Source organism: Pelmatolapia mariae, linkage group LG15 (genome assembly GCF_036321145.2).
Source record: "Pelmatolapia mariae isolate MD_Pm_ZW linkage group LG15, Pm_UMD_F_2, whole genome shotgun sequence".
NCBI classification, from domain to species: Eukaryota; Metazoa; Chordata; class Actinopteri; order Cichliformes; family Cichlidae; genus Pelmatolapia; species Pelmatolapia mariae.
The window spans coordinates 10,817,433-10,839,365 of record NC_086240.1 but is presented as its reverse complement, the minus strand read 5'-3'; the positions used below and the strand labels follow the sequence as shown (position 1 = coordinate 10,839,365).

The following is a 21,933-nucleotide window of genomic DNA, read 5'->3' as shown; positions in this document are numbered from 1 at the left end:
GTAACGAAGCGCTTAAAGATACACTTTAAAAAGACTGCTTGAAGTTCCTTCTTTGCTATGTTGTCTATTTTTGTACATACGATACAGGTTCATCCCTTGAGTTGGGTACCTCTTTATGCTTGAAAAATATATATTTGAGAGTTAAGCATCTTAACAAAAAGAAAAAAAACCTCTGAAAATGGTCAGGTACAAGGACTGGACTGAAAACATTCCAAAACTTTGAAAGACCTTCAGAAGGCCTGGAGAACTGTTGTTCAAGACCACATTACAAATGTCAATAAAGTCTGGTTCACTGGACGAAATGAGGGGTGGCTCAAGACTTTTGCACATTACTGTATATGTTTTGTGTTCAATATCCACAGGCCAGAGCCGGTGCTAAGAAGTTTCGGAAAGTAACACTGACGGTCTCACCGAAAGGCATCGTTATCACAGACACAGAAACCACAGACCTCATAGAGAATGTCTCCATTTACAGGTACGGCCATCGCATTTCTATCCTGAACCTGTTGGTCCACAACAGTGATTGATTACTAAGATTTTTTTAATATTCATGTTCCCCAGAGAACTTCCCTTCCCCCATTTTCCTGTACTTCAATTTTTTGCTCTTTTCTTAAAAAAAAAAAATCGCAAAAACTGAACAATCAGCATGGTTCATAAAAATTGACATTCATTATCAGAAACAGTTCCTCTCAGGCTCTACTGTACTGCTATAATGTACTCTCTGTCTATCTGTGCTGTAGATATAAACTGATTAAAGTGGAAAACATTATAGTGGACTACAACCTTGCAGAGGTACCAGCATTGGTTCAAACTTCCCAAGCAGCTTGTGCATGTAATATACTAGTTTGCTATCAGAGTTAGCAGATACACCTGCAGGGATTTGGAACTGAATGAGACAAACACTCCAGCAGAGAACTCATTTGTACCAAACTCAATTTAAATTCAAATTCACTAAAATTATTTTTTTAGATTCATTTTACAAGAGGTCATTGGTTGTCTTATCCCCTCTTTTCTATAATAATTTGCTGCTATTTTATTTGTCCTTTATTTTATTCTTCGTTCAGCCATTCTTTAATATAATGCTCTTAATACAAGTCTTGTTGCTGTTGTTGTTATGATATGGCTTCATTTTTTTGACCTTCTATGTAGGTCATTTTCCCTTCTGTCCATTGCCGTGCTTCTTTTGCAGCATTAAACTAAGCAGTTTTCTGCTCGAGCTGTGGTGAGTGGGTCAATTAGGGGTACATCACAAGATGATTATCTGTTGTGTCACATCAATTTTGGACTAAATGTTGAACAATAGGGTAATGAAATATTTTTTTTTGCCTGGCACCAAAGGGTAAAGGAAACCAATTACAACAAAAACATAACAGAAAGTGGCTAAATCAGCCCATAATTTCACAATAAGTACATCCCTCATGTGAACAGAAGCTAGGTTTCACTCTAACAAATCAGTTTGTGTGTGTGTGGATATGATATGATATGTTTGGCTGGCTTCTCCTCTCTGGGTAGCATTCTGTAATACAGCCTTGGCCTCTTGTTGTTGGGGATTACAGTCTAAATATCATATGGCTGGACTGTGATTACAGAACAAGCTTTGATAAAAGACGGATGTGTGTGAAGGTGAATCGATGTGTGTGCAGGTGTAGGTCTGGATCCCCTCTTGATCCACCTTATCAGCAGTAACAGACCACAGGCTAGTGAAGCCTGCCTCGTCTTTGATCTCCTTCTTTTCTCTCCTCTTTTCCTTTATACTGTCTAAGGAAAGAAAGGTCATATTTATGCTAATTATCTTAAACTGAGCTTTGAACACAGGACAACAGAGTTCTTAGACTGAAACTCGAGCTTCGATTGTTTGCCGAGATATGATACAGGACTCAGTGAAGGACCACATGCCGTGCTCGGGTTGACTGAAGATTTTATGGAACCCCACCCCCACCTCCACTTCCTTGTAGCCATCCCCCCCACCCCCTCGTATCTTTTTTTTTTTTTGCTGCACATAATCCATTTTTTGGCCAAGAAAGCAAGCAGAGTGTGAAAGAATTCAAATCAAGCAAATCAAGACTGTGTTTAGAGTGCGTAGCATCCACAGGGGGAACTGAGTTAAATACACAAGTTATGTGCACATATGTCCACACATTGGGTAGACTTTGTGGATGTAACTTGCACAGGGAGTGTGTATGTAAATTTGTGTGTTTGTAGAATTAATTTTGGATTCACACTGGGTTAAAGCCAGCCTGTTTCCCCTCAGGGGAAGCTTAGTGGGGGTTAGAAAACAGACAGGAGGGCATTGTGCATGGCATAGAAAATAGGATGCCAGCACCCATAACTCTCCCACTGCATCAATCCACACCCAAAACAATGCAGTACTAACCTGTATGGGTGGAATTTCACCTTTTACAGTTTCAAAATATCCAATAGCTTTTAACCCCCCCACCGCCGTCGCCCCATCGGCACTTTTTAAATGATCATAACTCTGTTACCATTTGTGCCACAGACAGAATTAAAAGGGCTTCAGAAATGAGAGAAGACAAGCTTTATGGGGATATTCGGCATATCGTGGTAGCACAAAGCTTTCACAAGGTCCTCTGTCTGAACACAGAAAATTAATCTCAGTCTAGATGTTACCATGTGCGCTTCACATTATCATAACTGCTGAAACGTTTTCGCTATAGAGAAAATTTAAGTGGTTCCAAAAAGATGATCATTATTTTGTAATTTTAAAGCCAAAATTAAAAAATAAGTCCAGGTAGCCTGTATGATACTTTAATATTAAAGGGTTAAAGCTTATTGTCATAAGCTTGATGTTCCAGGATTTGCAGAGCTGCTGTTGTCTAACTGCTAACAGCGGTGAAGGATTACACCACACAGGAGGTGAATAGATGATTTTCTACCACAGGCATCACCCTGGATTGTAATGATAATACCCGTCAGTAGTTTACAGATCAGTGATGGAGCTTATATATAAGGAAGGAAGTGGAAAACATCCATTGATATGATAATGAAGCAGAGTTCCTATTAGGGAGAAGTCAAATTTTCTGCTTCTAACAAAACACAATTTTCAAAAGTGCACATTAGGTGGGGTCCAAAGATCCACCAGATCCAGTTAATCCAAATTAAATGTCAGAACCTGTTTTGTGTGACAGCTTTCTATCAAGAAGAGCCAGGTTAGCTGTTTACCTCCAGTCTTTATGCTAGGCTAAAGTTACAGCTTCTTGTTCTTAGCTCAGTCTCTAACAAAGGATTCCTATAGATGTTTGAACCGTAATCAGTGCTGAAGAAATCCTCCTGTGTATAGTTCAAAATATAAGTAATCTGTGTGTTTTCTGTTACTGGATCATGCACAGATTTGCAGATCTGCAGGTGTAAGAGAAGACGTGGGAGTTTGATTAATGCAGCCACGTACTGGATCAGTAGACAAGTGGCTGGTTTGTTTTTGAGTACTGACACTCTGGAGAGGCCTTTATATGCGCCGGTGTAGAAAAATCCAGATATTCAACGCCAATACAGTAATCGATGTTTGTCATCCTTTTAAAAACATGCTTTGTTTAAAACATGCAGACAGAAGATGCTCCCAGCAGAGAACATTGTGAGGGTGTTCAGACTCCATCTGGGCTAGCGTTGCTGATTCATATTCTGACAAGAGCTCTCAGGGAACAGCCAGCATATCAATCAGCAGAGCATACGGGTCAGAAAAGCAGAGCTGAAATGCAGACTGACAACGCACCTTGTAATGATACACGTGGTTCTGACATGTGTCTGTACGATCTCTAACTTGAGGATATAGGGCGTGACAGCGATTCTAAACATTCATGGAGACATGGCTTCTTTCATAATTTTATTTAAAGATTTTTTTTTCTTTCTTTTTTTTAGTATTGCACTATTGCTAAGTTGAAAGTTGAACAGAAGTAGTTTACTGTCGAATTAAGCAGCAGACCTGTTTCATTCAGCGTATGGAAAGTTTGAGGCTTTGATGTGTGAAGATCTATTCAGGCTTTGTACTGTAAATATTTAAATAATATCCAATGACGTTCTCTCGCTGCCTCACAAATACCGGTGCGGTACACAGTAAGAAGATCAAAGGCTGGCAGTCCAGACAGCCCCTTTGGAGATATGATGGCGACTGACAGCTCAGCTTCTGTTGTTCAATATTAGCGGGAACTATGCGATACTGTCAGGTTGTGTTTTTTTCCTGTTGTTGATTAAACCTGAAGTCCTGTATTGAAAATAAGATCCACTGTGCTGCACATCTGACACTTATTATCCTGTAATGACTAAAAGGTTTTCTTAAGAGTTTTTATAAATAGAAGAAACGTGTCTTTGGCATATAGATTAAATCTTACATGTACATTCACTGGACAGAGGCCTCTTTGTTGATGAATACATGTAACTATATGTATAAGTCTGACTTTTATGCTGTTGACAGTAGAAGTCAATGTGGCATGTGCTGCTTAATATGATTATTGTGATATTGGGATTTTGTACAGTTCAGTGCAAAATAATAATATTAGTAATGTGAATCATAACTGATGCACAAACAGTTTTGGGGGCACTGACTTGCAAGACATGCACTGCGTGTGCACTGACCTATTTTAATATTTTGCTTACAGCACATTGTTCTGGGAAAGCTAAAGACTGACTGTGAAAATGTTTTATTTTTTTCTTAATAAGGCTAAAAAAGGTTTTAAAAATATGTCAAGAACAGCTAAAGCTTAGATACTGCCATTAAGTAAAAATAAAATGTCAAATGCTGCAGTTACTCATTTAAATTCTATTCATAGAACTTTTTCTGAGGTTAGCAAATCAGTCCTTAAAAAGCAAAAGAAAGAAACAAGAAAAATGCAAAAAACACAACATGCCTGATGTAATTTTTTAGCTGCTATCGCCTTCAGGGTCTGCTTCCTTTAAGCCCCAGTTATTTTTAGATCACCCCTTCTGATCAGTTGCATGTGCGCTGGATGTCCGCCACTAGATCAAAATAATGATTCTTCAAAATAAATCTCATTTTGCGAGAGCCAAATCTGGCAAGTAGGGCAGTAGCTTAGTAGGGATTGTGTTGGTGTGGCCAAACAACTGTTTTTGAGTGTGGTGTGAATAGTTGCAACATGATGACAGCATGGTACGAGACAATTTTTGGGTCACTGACAGACTTAACTTGCATAATCCAAAATAAAGATTACTATGCTCTTGGTTGTGCTCCGTTTGTGCTACCTTTAGGCACAGGTCAGGATAATTTCTCAGCAGTAGTGTTTTCTGTACTTGCAAGTCGATTGTGAAATAGCAGATGCAGTGTAGTGGTAAGAATGAAAATCTATGTATGCTAGAAGCGATCCAGATGTGCACAAGGAGATGTCTTGAAGGGAGCATATTATTTAGTAAATAAAATTCTGAGAACACAAAGAATTATGAAGACATGTGGATGCTTAAATATTTAACATAAGTGAAATTCATCTTGTGCAAAATATATGAAGTTAATTAAAAGCACTTACTATCTCAATAGGATGATAATTGAGTTGTATTGAGTGGTACTTGAGTTTCGTCATTCTTGTTTTCTAATTTTAAATAGGTCAACCCTTTCAACTTTTCCCTGCTCATTTTTATGCAATTACGGCCCCAAATATAAGTTCGCGCTTCGGGAGAGGGGGTAATACGCAAAGCTGGGTATCCTGGGCATTGCTATGTGGGTCATGCATCAGTGGTGCAAGCCAGCAAACAATCTGAGATGGAGTAGTGAGCGCTGTTGATTTCATGGTTGTTGTTTGATCTAATACATAACTTCATTTTTAGCGCCACTACCCACCCAACCCCCACCTCTGAATTGGGGTAGCAAATGAGTGTCAGCCATCCACAAATCCCCTTTGCACGTAGTTTACAATTTGCTATAATGATGGGAGATTATACAGTCATCAACCCAGAGCTTTCTCTTTTCTCCAGTGATGATGATGACAGCATGAATATCAAAAATAGCAACATAGCTCGTGTCGAAGAGTTCTACTATCGGCTCTATGGAAGGAGCCCCTAATTGTCCTTGTTGTGCTGTTTTTAATTGTAGTGAAAAAGGTCAAGTGCAACGTTTACCGTGGCTAATTTGCATATCTATTTAAGGCAACAAACAAATGACGCACGCTGCCGATTCAGGTAACCATCGCAGATACACAGAGTGACTGAAGATCAATACAGCTTCTAATAGCCTGTGTAAAATCTGACAAAGGAAATTCACTGCTTTTGTTGCCTCAGTGAGCCCCAAACAAGCTGCTGTGGGAGAACAAAATGGCTTGGTGGACTTTGTCTGGATTGGTTTTAGATAACTATTGAAAATCACAGGGCCGAGGCTGTGGCTGGATTTGCAGACAATTGGATTTCTTGAAAACCAGATAGTGGATTCAGTGTGACTGCTGGGAATGAGCTCTCAAATGCAATACAATCACAGTGGAGATCAATTTGTAATCTTAGACTTTCTATTTTCCACTGATGGTAGAAATTTAAATGTTGCAGAGGAAAAAAAATATACATACCCACATGATGGGGACATTTTTCTGTGGTTGATAAGAATTCGCAATATATTATGTAACTGTCAGGGAGGTTATTTCAGAAAATCTTCAGCAGATTTCCTGCAGTTTCAAATGCCTTCCTGCAGTGGTTGATGCTCTCAGATAAAAAATGAGGAACAGCAAACAGTTTATCTGAATATAATATTTTAAAAAAAGTCCTTTACCTTTGAATAATTCTATCGTCTTCATCACAAAAGTGTAAATAATGCTCCTCTGCCGTGAATTCAGGGTTAATTGACAAGCTCAGTCTTTAAAGGTAACATTTTATTAACATTTGAGTTTGGCATGAAACACTTTTGCTCTATCCAAACTCTGAAGTGCCTACAGCTTCAAGCACAACTCACTTATGGATGTCACTGCTGCTCATTGTCTTTGCCCAGCTGTGGGACTCAATCAGCATATTATTCATATCCATTGCTCTGGTGCTGTGACTGGTGTGCTCATGCATATGCAAAAGGTAAACCACAAAGGCAAAGTTACAGCCTTAATTGACATGTAGGCAGTGCAGCTTACCTTGAGCTACGAGGTTTCATTAACAGTGCGGACTAGTAGGTAATGTTGTGTACTTTGTGTGGCATGTGTGACACTAAAGCCTTCCTATTTGTACTTTTTTGTGTATCATTCATTATAAATGGATGTACACTCATGGCAAAATTCTAACTCTTAAGGTTTTCCATATCGGAACATAATTAAAAAACATTATGTGGTCCGCACTGGGTCTGAAAATTAACTAAATACAACCTTAGATTAACAAAACACATGAGATATTACACCCTTACTGCTTCCATATGAATTAAGACTGTAAGTAGCAGCTGCGTGCTGCTAATCAAATGTTAACTGGTTATCAGTAAATGTTAGCATCTCCCATGAAATCAGAAATTTTGGTAGTTTTATGGTTTAGAACATTCAGCTATGTGTTAATACAGTGCCAAGGAGGGAAGACTTCAACAATGAATGAACTGTTGGTGATCATCAATCTGGGAAGTGTTTTAAGGCCAATTATAAAAACAGGCCATCATTCTGCAGCGAGAAGGATTATTCCCAAGTGGAAAACATTCAAGACAACTGCATTGGAAAAAAAACAAACAGAAGACTTCTGGATAGACAAGATGTTTGCACAGCACTATGCTTGGTGAAAACCGAACAGAGCATATCAGCACAAACATGTTACACCAACTGTCAAGCACGGTGGTGGAGGGGTGATGATTTGGTCTTTGGGCACCTTTTAGTTATTACTGATCATGAAGTCCTCTGCATACCAAAGTCAAATGTGTCAATAATAAGTCAAATGTGAGGCTATCCGTCTAATGGCTAAAATGTGGCTTACATATGGCCATACAACAGGATAATGATTCAAAGCAAAGGGACAAATATATAACAGAAAAAGGCTAAAAAACCCCAAATTAAGTCATTGCAGTAGCCCAGTTAAAGTCCAGACCGCAACCTCATTGGAATGTATAAACAAACCTTAATGAACTGAGAAAACATTGTAAAGAAGAGTGGGTCAAAATTCCTCCACAACAATGTGAGAGACAGAAAATGATTGCTTTAAGTTATCGTGATCAAATGTGGTTCTACTAAACTACTAAATCATCTTCGTTTTTCATGCATTCCTTCTGCATTTTGGCTCCATTTTTGTCCAATAAAAATGACATGGTGTTTTATGTCATGTGTTGTTAATGATCTTAGTTTTATTTACCTATTTTTAAAACCTGGTAAGGACTAGATATTTCTTTATTTCTGTGCTGAAATATATAGAGCCTTTGTAACTGACTGTATCATGTGAATTGATGGAACTGCTACACTGCAATAAAATTCTGTTCTCTCTCATTTCTCTCTCTTTCCTTTAAAACAGAATCTCATACTGCACAGCAGATAAAACTCAGGATAAGGTCTTTGCATATGTTTCTCAGAGTCAGTTCAACGAGACTCTAGAGTGCCATGCCTTTCTCTGCCAAAAGAAGAAAATTGTAAGTCTGCAGTGCCGTGGGTTTCTTGTATATACCTGTATTTAGACTGATGTGTTGGATATATGTTGTCAGACTTTAGGAGGATGCTCAGTTTGTTTCAGGACTAATAATTATGAACTGTAAGTGTAACATAACAATGGGTGGTGTGTGGCTCCATCTTGTGGCTGTTTCCTTAGTGATACTTGAGATTTATTTTTGTGCTTCATATTAAAAGTACTGCTTTCTGACAAATCTATCATAATAGATACATTCTTATACAAAGAAAAAGTTAAAATATCTTCTTTATCACAAAATCAAATACCCATTATTAAAAATAATTTATTTTCATCTAGTTTCCCTGTGTTATTCTCTTTCCAGGCTCAGGCTGTAACATTAACAGTAGCCCAGGCCTTTAAAGTGGCCTTAGATCTTTGGGAGATTGCTCAGGAAGGTAAGTTCCCTGAACAAAGAGGAAATGACTCTGGAACTTTAGTTTATACTCAGCATTTTGTGGACATTAAATTGTCTGTGCATAAATGAAAGATTCAAGTATAGTTGGAGTCTGTTATTTTCTAAGAGTTTTAAACAGCTTCTTGGTTCACAGACAAAAGCAAGAAGGCCAGGACCTGCTGTACGTGCGCAGCAAGCAATGGGCAGACAGAGGCAGCGGACACTCAGTGTGTCCCAGCAGGTAACTTCATTTTATTGTGTCCTCATCCATATTGTGTCCCCGCATATCGAACAAGAAATAACTATATTAGTGAAAGGTAAAAGACAGCAGAATGTTAAATACTATGTTAACTGTGAAGTTGTTTTAATGTGATTTAACAAATTATCTAGTACTCAATATTAGAAATAGCAACAAATCCAAATTAAATAAATTTTCTTTGCTTTTTAACAAGTCTGACACATCACCATAAAACCATACTGGGGGGGGGGGGGGGGGGGGGTGTGTAAGATTATAAAAATTCAATTGAATTCACAATCGGTATTGTGCCAAGGTGTGTTATATTAATAATATTATAAGATAAAGACCCTACAGTATTAAAAAGAAACCCCAACAACCAGACAACGCCCGATGAGCAAGCACTTGGTGACAGTGGGAAGGAAAAACCCCATTTTAACAGGAAGAAACCTCCGATAGAATCAGGCTAAGAGAGGGACAGCCATCTGCCGTGAGAGTAGCCCTAACTCCAAGATTTATCAGGATTCGGCTTTTTCTTTCTACTGTTGAAAACTTTTGAAACACTACAAATAAGCCTGCAGTCTGAGAGAGAAGTTCTGTGCTAGGATAATGAGGTACTATGAAGTCTTTAAGATATGACAGAGGCTGATTACACGATCTGCTTTCCAAAATAAGATCATGACTTGAAAATCTTTATTATTACTCTAATTTTATTGAAAATAGATAGTACAAATACAACTTTTTAAATGTTTAAAATGTGATTTTTAATGAATTTGAGGCAGGCAACATGTTTCAGAAGATAAAAGCGTTTTTAGGGATGTGCAGCATTACGTTTTCTTTTTTAAATCACTCTGTGTTTGGGCACAGACGACACATTAAAACAGCTGAAAGTTTTGATCTACGCTGCTCAAGCTGTTTGGGGCCTTCATGTCAGAAAATTAGAATTCATCATGCGTCACGGCTCACAGTTTCCTGCAGTTTCCACTTTTTATGCTCTGCTAACTGGCAGCTGTCTTTTTGAGTCACACAATATTTACTGTCGAGACGAGAAAGTGGCGTCAATCTTCTCATCTATCTCTCAGCAAGAGCGCCAAAGAGTGTCTTTTCTCTTAAACCCTTTTTTCAGGTTTGTTGCTTCTGTAATCAGTTCTCAAGATCCGCGTTTGAAATCCGTCTGCACACGGGAATCTGATTAATGCTGTGAAAATAATATGCTGTGTTATTGAAGTGAAGCGATAATAAGATGCCGATTTGTTTCATCTGCACAAACCCATCTGTTTCAACTTATCGTGACGAAGTGGAAGTCACTGCAAGTCAGTCCTATGATGATCTTAAATGACCTTTTCAGTTATACTAAGTCTATCACAACTTTGGCTTTTAATTTTTTGATTGACACTGCTCTCTCACAAATGTATCAGTCATCTGTCACTTGTCATACACGCTCAGGGCAAATCCCCTATTTATGTAGCACTCGTTAGGTATTCAGGGAAACAGTGAATTTTAAGTGCCTTCTAATGACTGTGACATTTATAGGTTATTCTTTAGAGGTCAAAATGTTTTCCTGACCTCAGAGGGTCAGCAGACTTACAAAATGAGACTTAATCATCCATTGTTAGTCGCGGCCTGGTTTTCCCAGATTCTTTCAATTAAAATTTGCTCTGCTCCCAGTTGTAGTGGCCTGAGGACATAGAGAAAGTCTGGTGTGAAAGCCTCAAGGACCTTTGGAATAACTACACAGACAGATGCATTAAAGTTTTACAGAGATGATTTAAATTGTGCCTGTCATGGAGAAGTTTTTGAGTGCCACGGGCTGGAGATGTTGTTTCACCTCTTTGAAATCTGACAGCTCTTCCTTTCCTTTGCGTCCGGATGTGTTTGTCCTTTATCTCTCATCTGCCTGTCTCTACTCTGCCCTCTATGTTTCCTTCTTCCTGCTCTTTTGCTTTATTGTTTGGCAGCCTCTCATAAGCACCTGCCATCTCTCATAGATCCAGAGGCACATAAGCCCAGTGGGATGGAGGAAAAGCTCCGGAGGCCCTTATTCTCTGCTTCGCTCAGCTCGCCCTCACCTCGTAGTAACCCTACTCGAAGGCGACCAATCAAACATGACTCTTGGGTAGGTCAGCTTTAAAGCGTTACATCAGTGCTAGCTTGCGTGCTCTTGCTACCTGTCAAATACAGAATTAATGTTTGCTCCTTTTGCCTATAAATCCATGCCTGCTTCAGCATTTGGGTACTGCACATTTCAGAAGTTCTCCACTCCTAATATATCACTATGTCTCTTAAATCCTCAAACCAGCTGCTTTTAAGTACTGGAATTAGTGGTTAGTGACATTGCGCTTTTGTGGTTGCTGCTCCAAGGCTTTGCAGTAGCCTTCCTTTCACAATCAAATAATCCCACTGTTAAATGTTCATACATAATATATTTGATTTTAGTTTTTTAAACCATGTTTATTTCATGTAAAATTTATTATTTCAACTTAGTTTGATGTTGTCTTTCTATTAAATGTGCTTTAAACTTTTAAACTGAATAAGTGGACTAGAATGATGAATATGGTCATATATCCATGGACCTCTTCTTTACATGAGCCTAATTTAAATGGAAAAAATTGAAACTTTAAATTTCAGTGGAAAAAAAGATTAAAATGTACAATTAAATGAATAAAGATGAAGAAATTGAAAAAATGGAAGTGGGAAGGAATAGTATAGTATGATTATTGGTCATATCCTGCCATTTATCCTCTATAAAATGTAATAAATATGTGCAAAGTATAAAATAATGTGAGCTAATTTTATACATTTATTGCACATCTGTATATAATCTGGTGTTCAGTTGCAGATTTTCAACACTAGGTGACACCATACCCATAAAAATGTCTCCCATATACACTGATCTCATACACAGAAATCCCGCTGATGCACATTTTCCCTGATGTGCCTTTCCTCTCAGTGAGATATGATCCTGTGGCTGAACGAGACCTGGTTCAAGCTGGTTCAAGTTCATTTTATTGTTGCAGTTGTGCAGTTTATCATCTGTCCGTGCTTATTAAGTGGGGTATTTTTCCAATGTACTTCATCATATTGTACTAAATATCTATTACTGTGACTGTTAATTGAGTTGCATCTGTGACTGGATTAAGAGAATCTATTTTCACAGATTGATTCCTCAGTAGCAGTTCATTTATGTGAATAAGCAAACAGGCAAGCAGCTGGCTCAGTGCAGATGCACAAATGCTTGAAAGTACAGAAGGAGCAGGATTATAACTTGAAGCACTTTGAACGTGGACTGAGTCCTATTGTTGTGTCTCAACAGGATGTGGAAGATGGACTTGAGGATGCATTCTCAAGGTGAGCTTTGTTCGTGACTGTAATTCTGCAGAGTGCTAATGAGAATAAAATCAGATTTTCTTGTTTTGTGCACACTAATATTTAAATATTACCATAAGAAACAAATGTATTCAACACATTGTGACAATGAATATTGCCTTTTGATTACAGTTGAATAGCTCCTGAGTTACACTGAGGGCCCTTGAGTCTTTGGATGAAATATCTTTTCTTTTGAAAACAGATATTGAAAGTCACACAGAAACTGAAATAAGCAGGCGAATGTGATAAACGTGATTTTCCAAGGTACCTTGGTTTAAAAGATGGCATTGAAACTGGTGAAATAACTTGATATTCAAAGCAGCTGTCTTAAGATATTTTCACAGTGGCATGCAAAGGTTTGGGTGGGCATAATCAAAATTTCTTACTGTGAATAGTTGAGTGGGATTATCTGATCTCCAAAGGGTTGTGTGAAAAATTCAAAGCTTTAGAAATGATCTGACTCATGCAAAAGACCTTCTGCAAGAAGTTACAGACTCTGGAGTTATGCCGCGCTGTTTCACTTTGTAGTGAATCCTCCACTAATATGACCGTTGTGTGAGAGGCAACAGGAGAAAACCTTTCCACCAAATTTAGTGTCAGAATTCTGCAAATTTGTCTTTTATTTTATTCAACCTTTATTTTTACAGGTAATCCCACTGAGACTTAGTGTCTCATTTACAAGAGAAACCTGTTTCAATTAAAAAAAGAAAAAGAAAAAAGAAAAACTAAACATATAATACTTGGCAGTTTTTGAATAAAGTAGCTGTCGGTTCCATTAAAGAAAATCACAGTGCCTTTTGCAGTAGCTGTAATTGACTTGATGCAGCACTTTGCACGATGGTAATCACCTATCCCAGTCTTAGCTGTTAAATCAAGCACTCTTTAGCTGAAAAGTTATAACAGCCTAAAAATGTAAGCAGAATACAATGATTTTTTGTAAGTCATTTAAACCTTATACGAGTCACAATAGTGCTACCACTGTATAGTAATAATATAGTAATTATTATTTAACTGTTCTTTTAACTCTGTGAACTTGAGGAGACCAGATTCTGTTGTCTTGAAAAGAAAATATGTTCCCTTTCTTGCTTCTTGTAGAATCTCAGCTTCTCCGAGGCTGTTCGGATACTCTTTTGCTGTATTTTTCATTTCATAATTTATGAAATGTTTTAAAGGGGTGATAGCTCTGGACTCCACCCTGATTCTCTTCCTGTTGAGCCGCTCTTTTGAAGTACATGCAGAATGGTGTTATCAGCAATTTTTGGTGAAATAATCCAAGCTTTTCCTGAAAAATTTATACACCACAGCATGTGTTGCTCCAAAAACATTTATATGCTGTTACTGCTGTACACACCCATGCATTAAAAAAACTTTCCAGTCTTTCATCACCCCTCGCCCAGCTTCTGTGAAATGTGTTGTTGACACATTAAAAGGAGGAATTTATTTCTTTATTTATTTGTGTGTTTATTTTTAATGAAATATGGTGTTTAATTTTGTTTTGAAAATCTGTATTTTTATTTAGCTTTATACGCAATGGCCAACCTTTTTTGAAAAGGTGAATTTGACTGAATATTTATTCATAGGATTCCATAAATATACATTATTTGTTTTATAGGCCATCACTGTACAACGTGCACCCTTAAGGCTGTAAGCTTGTTCTAAACATCAAGCATAATTGACTCATTGAGATCATGTGGAACAAGCAACCCCCTTTGATTGCTACAAGATCACCACTTTCCCAGACAGAGGTTTCAGGAGCACACCAGCTCAAACCAGTGCGGGAGCTCCACAATGCATCAACACCTTGTCATTGAACTAGGATTACGATACAGCGCTTATACCACGATGTGTGACAGCTTGTAAAATTGACATTTTATAGGTGTAGGATACCTGCAGAGACAGGAATGTGAGTTTCAGGTGAAATGTGAGACATGAGGGATATGAAAAAGTCACACGTCAATGTGACAACTGTGAAGGAATACCCCCTTTTTCTGCCTTATTGGTACAAATCCTTGCATGCAGATACACTATTTTTAAATTGGGTATCTTTTAAATTAAATATATAAACATAGTATATTTAACCTGTTACTACTTAATGCACTTGATCACTCTGAAAACTCGCAGCTCACAAAATGTATGATTGTCTGCATGGCTCTTAATTTCGTTGTGTAGCCAGCTTTCAGTCTCTGTGACTGTGTATACATCCTACAGCTCTGTAAAATCTGTCTACAAAGACAGAGAAGAGCTACAGAAAGATGGTGCTGCACACATTAAAGAGATGGCACTCGTTAAGCTTTGCCGCCTGTGGCTAACGGAAGTTTTGGGGAAAACAAATGAGTAAATTCGAAGAAGGGATTTTCTGCATGTGTGTTTCTGTGGAAGCTGCTTTCACATGCATGGAGAGCAGAAAAGGAAAGCAGGTCATCACTCAGACACTTCTCAGCAGGAATGGGGACAGTTGTCAAATAGGGGGGAAGGTGAAACTCTAGATAAACGTCTACTAAATCTGACGTCCTGGGAGTCGCACTAAAGGAGTTTGAAGTGTTTAGAGTGAACGTGCTCTGCAGGGGTCAGCAAGGATGTCAAGTGCTGCAGTTGTGGTACAGCACTGGTGAATGAGATGCGGTCTGAAACTGAAGAATCTGGGTGACATTGAGTTGTCATGGCTGTCACACCTATTTAATGTTGTATGTGACTTCGGGAATGCCTTTAGATACAACCGAGGAGGGTTTTATTTGTGGCTCTTCGTATGTTCAAGGAGAACTGTTTTAAAACGTCTCTGCTGTTTATCTACTCTCTAGCCCTTTGGTTCCCAAAATGTAAGTATGTTTAACTGCCAAAGATTTATTGTTAAATAGAAAAAGCTCTTTTGTGAACTGAGTGGTTTCTGTTATATTTCAGGCCTGCTCATACAACAGAATGACTGGGTTTGTCTCAAAAGTTAGTGAAGGTAGTCTCTGCCTTTACAGCTACCCTTTAAAAAACCCAGAAACTATTCTAGTGGTTATTAAACCATGTCTTTATATATTATGAGGTGTCAAAACTCGTCATTAAGGGTACTGGGGAAGTCGTCAGAGTCGTCTTTAAGGGGCAAAGAATTTTGCCAGTACCCACAGTACCCATTAAAAAAAGTTTTTGGTCAAGTATTTTACTAACAATAGTGTGTTGCTCTCGCTCTAACTTTGTATAGCTCGTAACATTAGGTGTTTGTATAGGAATTGCAAGTTTGGTTTGGGTTTGGGTGGTTGTCTGAATCTCTTGCACACACCGCAGTAAGTTTCCATTACCAGTGCCTCTTCAGCTTCCTGGTATTTCTACGCGTGCGCTTGTTTAAATATAGCATCAGGGTCACGTTATTGGTCTGCGGGTTGGCGATTCATTTTAAATCTCTTTAATCCACTTTGGTGTAAGCAGCAGCATGACCTCTAGGGGTCACTGGTAGCACTTTGTAGTTTTGCAAGTTGAGCTGCAGCTGATACCGTTAAACCAACTTCAGTAGAATAATTTTAATTAACACTTAGCTGCACAGGTCAGGATTTAGTCCTCATTAAAAAATCTATTTTTAGCAGGGCCAGAAGTGCTCACAACTATTGACTTCAGCTTCAGTTCAAACTGGTTTAATTAAAATGATTCATTTATGGTATTTAAAATTTCATAAATGAACGGCGACACTGTGCAACAGCCGATTTAGCACTGAAGTACTTCTCCCCATTGAAATGTGAAGGGTTCATTTTATTTTAGTTTAGGCTTCTTTGTGTGTCACTTTGATAACCGCATGGTGAAAGTGGGGCAGCTCACTTCACAATGTGTGCATGTACACTCCTGATGACCGTTACCGGGACAGTTCCTATCACCTTTTCTTCACTTATCCTAACCTTTAGCACTGATTCACTTTATCTTGATTTCTTCTGTCTTGTATCTGGCACGCAGCAACATGGAAACAGAGGAGACAGACACTGGTAAGTGATGTATTGTGATAAATGTATTGTTTTATGACAGTAAATGCTTGCTGTGCCTCCTTATTTCAGGCCTAATGTGAAAAATCCCAACTATTATTATCCCAGTCCAATCTCCTCTCTGCAAAGGGGAAAGCACTGGCCTCTGGACGTATGTGACTCCACTGATAAGAAAATGATAATATGCTCGGAGCCACATTAAAGTTTTTTTTGTTTGTTTGTTTTTACCTGAAAAGATTATTTTGGTTTCAATTAGGATTAAACTATTACTTAAAATCTGTTTTTCAATATTAATTTTAATATTACGTTTCCTTGGTTAGTAGATAGTCTTTATTACCTCCTGGTCCAGCCCAATGTAAATCTTAACATCTTGAGCTCAACCTCCTGTCTTTTTGTTGGTGCCACCATTACCAAACCATACCTCAGCAGGGTTCACTTTGTAAACCGTCCCTTTCACTCTTGCTGCTATCCTTCTGTCACAAGTCACCCCTGTCACTTGTCTCCTCTCATTCACACACATGTATTCCATCTTGCTTTTACTGGCTTTCATTCCTCTTCTCTCCAGTCCACAACCCCACCTCTCCAGACTCTCTCCCACCTGCTTCTTACTCTCACTGCAGATCACAGTGTCATCTGCAAACGTCATAGCCCACGGAGACTCCTGCCTGCCCTCATCTGTCAACCTGTCCATCACCAGTGCAAAAAAAAGAAAAAGAAAAAGCACAGTGACTGAGTGAATGATATAATTTTAATCATTATGTTGCACATCAAAGCCATTGAAGGGCTGAAAAATGTTTATTATTAAAATATAATATACCAAATAAATGACCTTTTAATTTGCAGAGGGTAGCGCTTCTATTCAATTTTGGAGTTGGCTTTTATTTTTCAGTGTTGCCAGTGTTTTTCCGAACGACATCAAAAACATTGAATTTTCTTGTTGTCTGCCACTCACGACCTCACACGCTGCACTTTATCCACTAGCACTCCCTTTTCCCATTTGTTCTTTGTCATTTTGAGTCAAATCAACATCCTCTGCTGTTGTGTGTTTGTGTCTGTGACCTTGCTGCATTATATGCTTCCTTCTTCTGTCAGTTTTTTTAACCTTTGTATAGACTGTAAACCCCTTTTTCTTCTGAAAAAAATGTTCTAGCAATGCTCTGCTTTTCTCTGTCTCTGTCAGACTGGCCGAGTCCCGCTCCGAACCCGTCTCTGACAATGCAGCTTTGAGTCTCCCGGAGGTCTCCACTGAGAATCTGTTGCCTGTCTGCAACAATGAGTTTAAATAACACATACCGGCAATAGCTGCTCGACGTACAGCACCACAGAAATTAGACAAAAAGCATACGCTCCAGTACCCAGGCTGATAAAAACAGCATGCTTTACTCGATCAGAAAGAAAAAAACATATCACCCTCCCCGGTGCACAAACTGAATGAGAAAGCCTGTATTTGATATTCAGTCACTGCTGCAGAGAAGCCAGAGTGAATACCCTGATATTATGAAATGTTATTTCTGTGAATGCCTGCCTGTCAAAACACACTTCTCTCAGTGTAAACAGCCATCTCCTGCCATCTTAAAATTTGGTGCACACAGTGCGCAATACACCACAGCGAAGAGAGCAAGGACGACAAATTTGTACACAATGCAATTCACACAGGATGAGGTTTGGAGTCTCCTCCTTTTAGTCATAACTTGTGAAACATTCCCACATGTGGATTCCTCTTGTAAATTACAGTAAAGCCTGCACAAACGTCACAGTCCAAAGATGCGTGCACTGTATATATGCCTGCTATCGCTTTCTGAAAATGTGAACGCTCTCTAATCTTGCTGTTTGTTTTGGTGCAGTAACAGCTGCCAGTCACAGCACTTGCTGGAAGAAGTCCAGTGTTAGGAGTCATCATCAGACACTGGAGTGAACACTCTGTCATGATGCTGAATGGGTTTTACACGAATCATCCAGTTTGTTGTATCGAACAAACCATTTCTTTTGGGGGATGAAGCCCCCATTAGACACAAAGACATATAAAAGTGTGTGTCAGGTTTTTTTCCTGGCAACACAGTCAAAAAGGAAATGTTTCTTTAAGAAGAATACTTGTAACATTTACAAAGTAAAGTGGAGTACTTAAATTTAATCTCCAGCTAACTGTATATGATCATAGTTTTTTGATCCCAAATTCTCACTGCTTGAGGGGTATTCACTTCATTCACTTGTTGTGACCTTTCCCAGCAGATAGATGTGCCAGGTTGTCATGGGAATGGTTCAGTTTGTTATATATCGGGTCATTGTTTGCAGTGGGTGGGGGGGTTTGGCATCCATCGTATTTATAATAGAGATAATGTATGAGAAGAGGGAATTTAACTACCAATTTATTCATCCGTCTTTTGTTGCAGGACCCAGAAATTGTTAAATCTGAGTGCATCTTTCTGCTGGGAAACATGAGGCTGAAATCTTCAGGAGTCCTTCAGCTTGTCCTTGTGTTGGGAAAGTTACCAGATTGTTATTTTCAAGGTCAAGAAAGAACCTTTTATGTATGTTTTATTTTTCCTTATAGGTAAAGTATTTTGGTATCCCTTTTGCATTTAGTGTCATTATGAGGTTTAAATGATGTATTCACTAAATCACTAGAGCTTCAAGACCATTAGGGATGCACGCAACAACCAGCTGTTTTTATGTTAAAACGGTTACTCTGGCAATTTACAACTGTAATAAATAGAAAAATTTATGCTAACAGTGATCAAAATTGAACTAACAGAGGGTGAGATGTTGTTGTGACTAATTCCAAAATCCTGCCTTCCATTTTCTACAATGCAGCAGCTAGAGTCTGAAAGTTCACCACACTACCAATTTGCACCCCAGGCTTTATGCTGAAGATCTGTAGTTTCTATATCCAAGCTAACCTAAACGTAATGTGCAAAATAAGAAAAAAAAGATAAGCAAATTTTAATCATATGCAGCCTTTTATGGGTGAATGAGTGATCTGCCTATGGTTTGCAGTGCATACATAAAAGTTTACATAGTTGTTTTTCTTTCTGTCTTAAGTGCTAAATATAACTGCGAATTTACTCTTGAAGTAACAGGCTGAGATTTCTGTAACGATCATCACGGTCTGACTGGAATACGGCGAGTTTAGCATCTCCTCATTCATTCAGCTGTCACTGTACATAAAGACAATGTTACTGTTAATGCTGTTAGGTTATGGAAACTGTGTTTCAAGCCCAAAATCAGACTAAAGAAACCTATTTCCAAATGCTGTATTTTTTCAGTGTCAAAGCTGTATGTATTTACTGTATGTATACATATTGTATCATTATAAATGAAGTAGGATGATTAGAATCAGGGCTTTTCACAGGTGGGCTTTTTTTATCACTCTAATTGGGACGTGAATGTGTAGATGCTTGTGTGCTTTTGCGTTAGGTTAGACGATTTGTACAGATTTAATTGACTGGGTTTTACTACTGCAGGAGTCGCTCATTTTTCTTACTTGTTATATTCATTTACATAGTTCACACTGTCCTCTTTTAAGGATGCTTTTCCTTTTCTCTTAAACATCTCTTTTCATAAGTGGAAATGATACATTCCAATTGTTTTCTTGTTTTTTTGTTTTTTTATTAGACTGTGCAGTTTATTTATATCCACCACTCAAATGCTGTTTGTTGTCAAGAGCATGTTAGATTGTGCCACAGTCTGGTTGAAGTGGTCTTCTCTGTATTCACGGCATCATGACTGAAAATAATTGTGGCGGTGGTAGGTGGGAGGTAGCAGGGAGCTCCGTATTGTTGTCATGACACCCGCTGCAGAATAATTGGTTGGCTTATCAGGTTACGACATGAGGCTTAATTACACCGTTTCATTCCTGACTGTCTGAAATACCAACTCTATTACAAATTTTAAAGCGAAACTATTTAGTATGGATAGCAGAAATGCCCTGTGTCATGTCAAGGATGGTCTAGGAAGCGATGTGTTCACTTTAGTATTGACTGTGAATTTGGAGGTCAGCAGAGTGCGCTGCCAGTGCGATGCTGTAATGCACAAATGATCTGTACTCACCTTTTTCAGACCCGTCATTGATTGACTGATGGATTCCTGTGTGGATGTGTCTGCTGATTCAGTGCTGTTAGATATTTTAAGATTGGCTGCTGTCCAAGAGCTGTGAAATCTGTGTTTTTTTTTTTCACTTAAAAAAAAAACAATAGTTTCACCCTGTGAAGCCTGATAATAATAATTATAATAATACATTTACACCTCAGGTAATTTAGAAACAGACATACTACTAAAACATACTATTAAATATATTGGGAACATTTCATTTTTTTAATGGTTTTAAACCTTTATTTTACTTTATGCTGCAGCAGTTATAGCAAGAACAGGTTCTATAGTTTTGTTTTGTTTTGTTTTTTTAAATGGCACATTAACCATGATAATGTGCCATGATCTTTAATTTACCACTCTTAATATTTCTAAATGACATTGCAATAATCATTAATGTAGTAGTTAGCTCAGTTTAAATACGAAATGGTGTCCTGGGAGTTGTAATAAGGACAGAGTACATTATGTACACATTTTAGAAACACTTTAAGTTTTATTTGCACTGTAATGTTGTTAAAATGAGAAGCTAGTGACTTTTGGCACGTAGAAATAACAGGCGCTCAAAGCTCTGTTACTTCCTGCACGGCACAATTAATCCACGAGTGGCCAAAGACATGAGAGAAAGTGCATGGACAGGTTTTGTTGTACAGTTTCACTATGGTGATGGTGTTAAAGTCCCAAAAAACATCCAGGTGAAATTGTGGTACTGTGTAGGCTTAAAGCTAAATTATTATTTGTAAATTAATAAAACATAAAAAGTAATCTAATTTAAGAAGAAGAAAGTCCTGGATTAATAACATTATGACGCAGATAATTCCATCAGGCTCCTCAGAGTATTGTTTCATGTAGCTAGTATAAGGGAAACAGCATGCCATCAATGTGGCAGATTCCCAGCAAATCTTGACTGGATGCGGTTCTTTGGCACAGCTGAGACTTTTGTCTTTGGGAGTGAAGAGAGAGAGAGAGACCAGCACTTGGAGGTACAGCATGCCAAACTGAGTCTTATGTGCACTGAATACAAATTACCCTGTGAGGTTCTGAGCCCAGAAAGCATTTTAGGCTGTTAGGTTTTTAAAAAATGAGAAAGAGTTTCGACTGGAAAAGCCAAGTACTCTCAGAAAAGCTACTGTACTTTTTAACCCCAAATAAACACTGACGTTTACAGTATGAATTTACTTTACCAAGGTGCTTATTTTCTATCTATGCAAATAGTGGGTTTCCAGCAGTGTTGTGATATTATGTTAATAGCAGTTTGTGTATGATTCACAAGCAGGTGTCCTAATCTGTGTAAAATTGTGTACAGAATTTTGAGGCTGTTATGGTTTGTTACATATTTATGCATA

General features: G+C 38.2%; 1 protein-coding gene across 2 annotated transcripts in view; it reads left to right on the top strand.

The window, feature by feature from the left end:
* Positions 1 to 21,933, top strand: part of si:dkey-71h2.2 (low density lipoprotein receptor adapter protein 1) — a 48,796-nt gene extending 26,863 nt beyond the window's left edge. Inside the window, exons 3-10 of one of the 2 annotated variants that reach the window (XM_063495613.1) lie at positions 363 to 475; positions 8,407 to 8,521; positions 8,879 to 8,951; positions 9,105 to 9,191; positions 11,174 to 11,301; positions 12,499 to 12,533; positions 16,479 to 16,507; positions 17,685 to 21,933. In XM_063495613.1, coding sequence (XP_063351683.1) covers positions 363 to 475; positions 8,407 to 8,521; positions 8,879 to 8,951; positions 9,105 to 9,191; positions 11,174 to 11,301; positions 12,499 to 12,533; positions 16,479 to 16,507; positions 17,685 to 17,731 — 627 coding nt within the window. In that variant the 3' untranslated portion in view covers positions 17,732 to 21,933. Of the gene's footprint in view, positions 1 to 362; positions 476 to 8,406; positions 8,522 to 8,878; positions 8,952 to 9,104; positions 9,192 to 11,173; positions 11,302 to 12,498; positions 12,534 to 13,646; positions 13,956 to 16,478; positions 16,508 to 17,684 lie in introns of those variants that run through there. The other variant, XM_063495615.1, reaches the window with a different exon arrangement.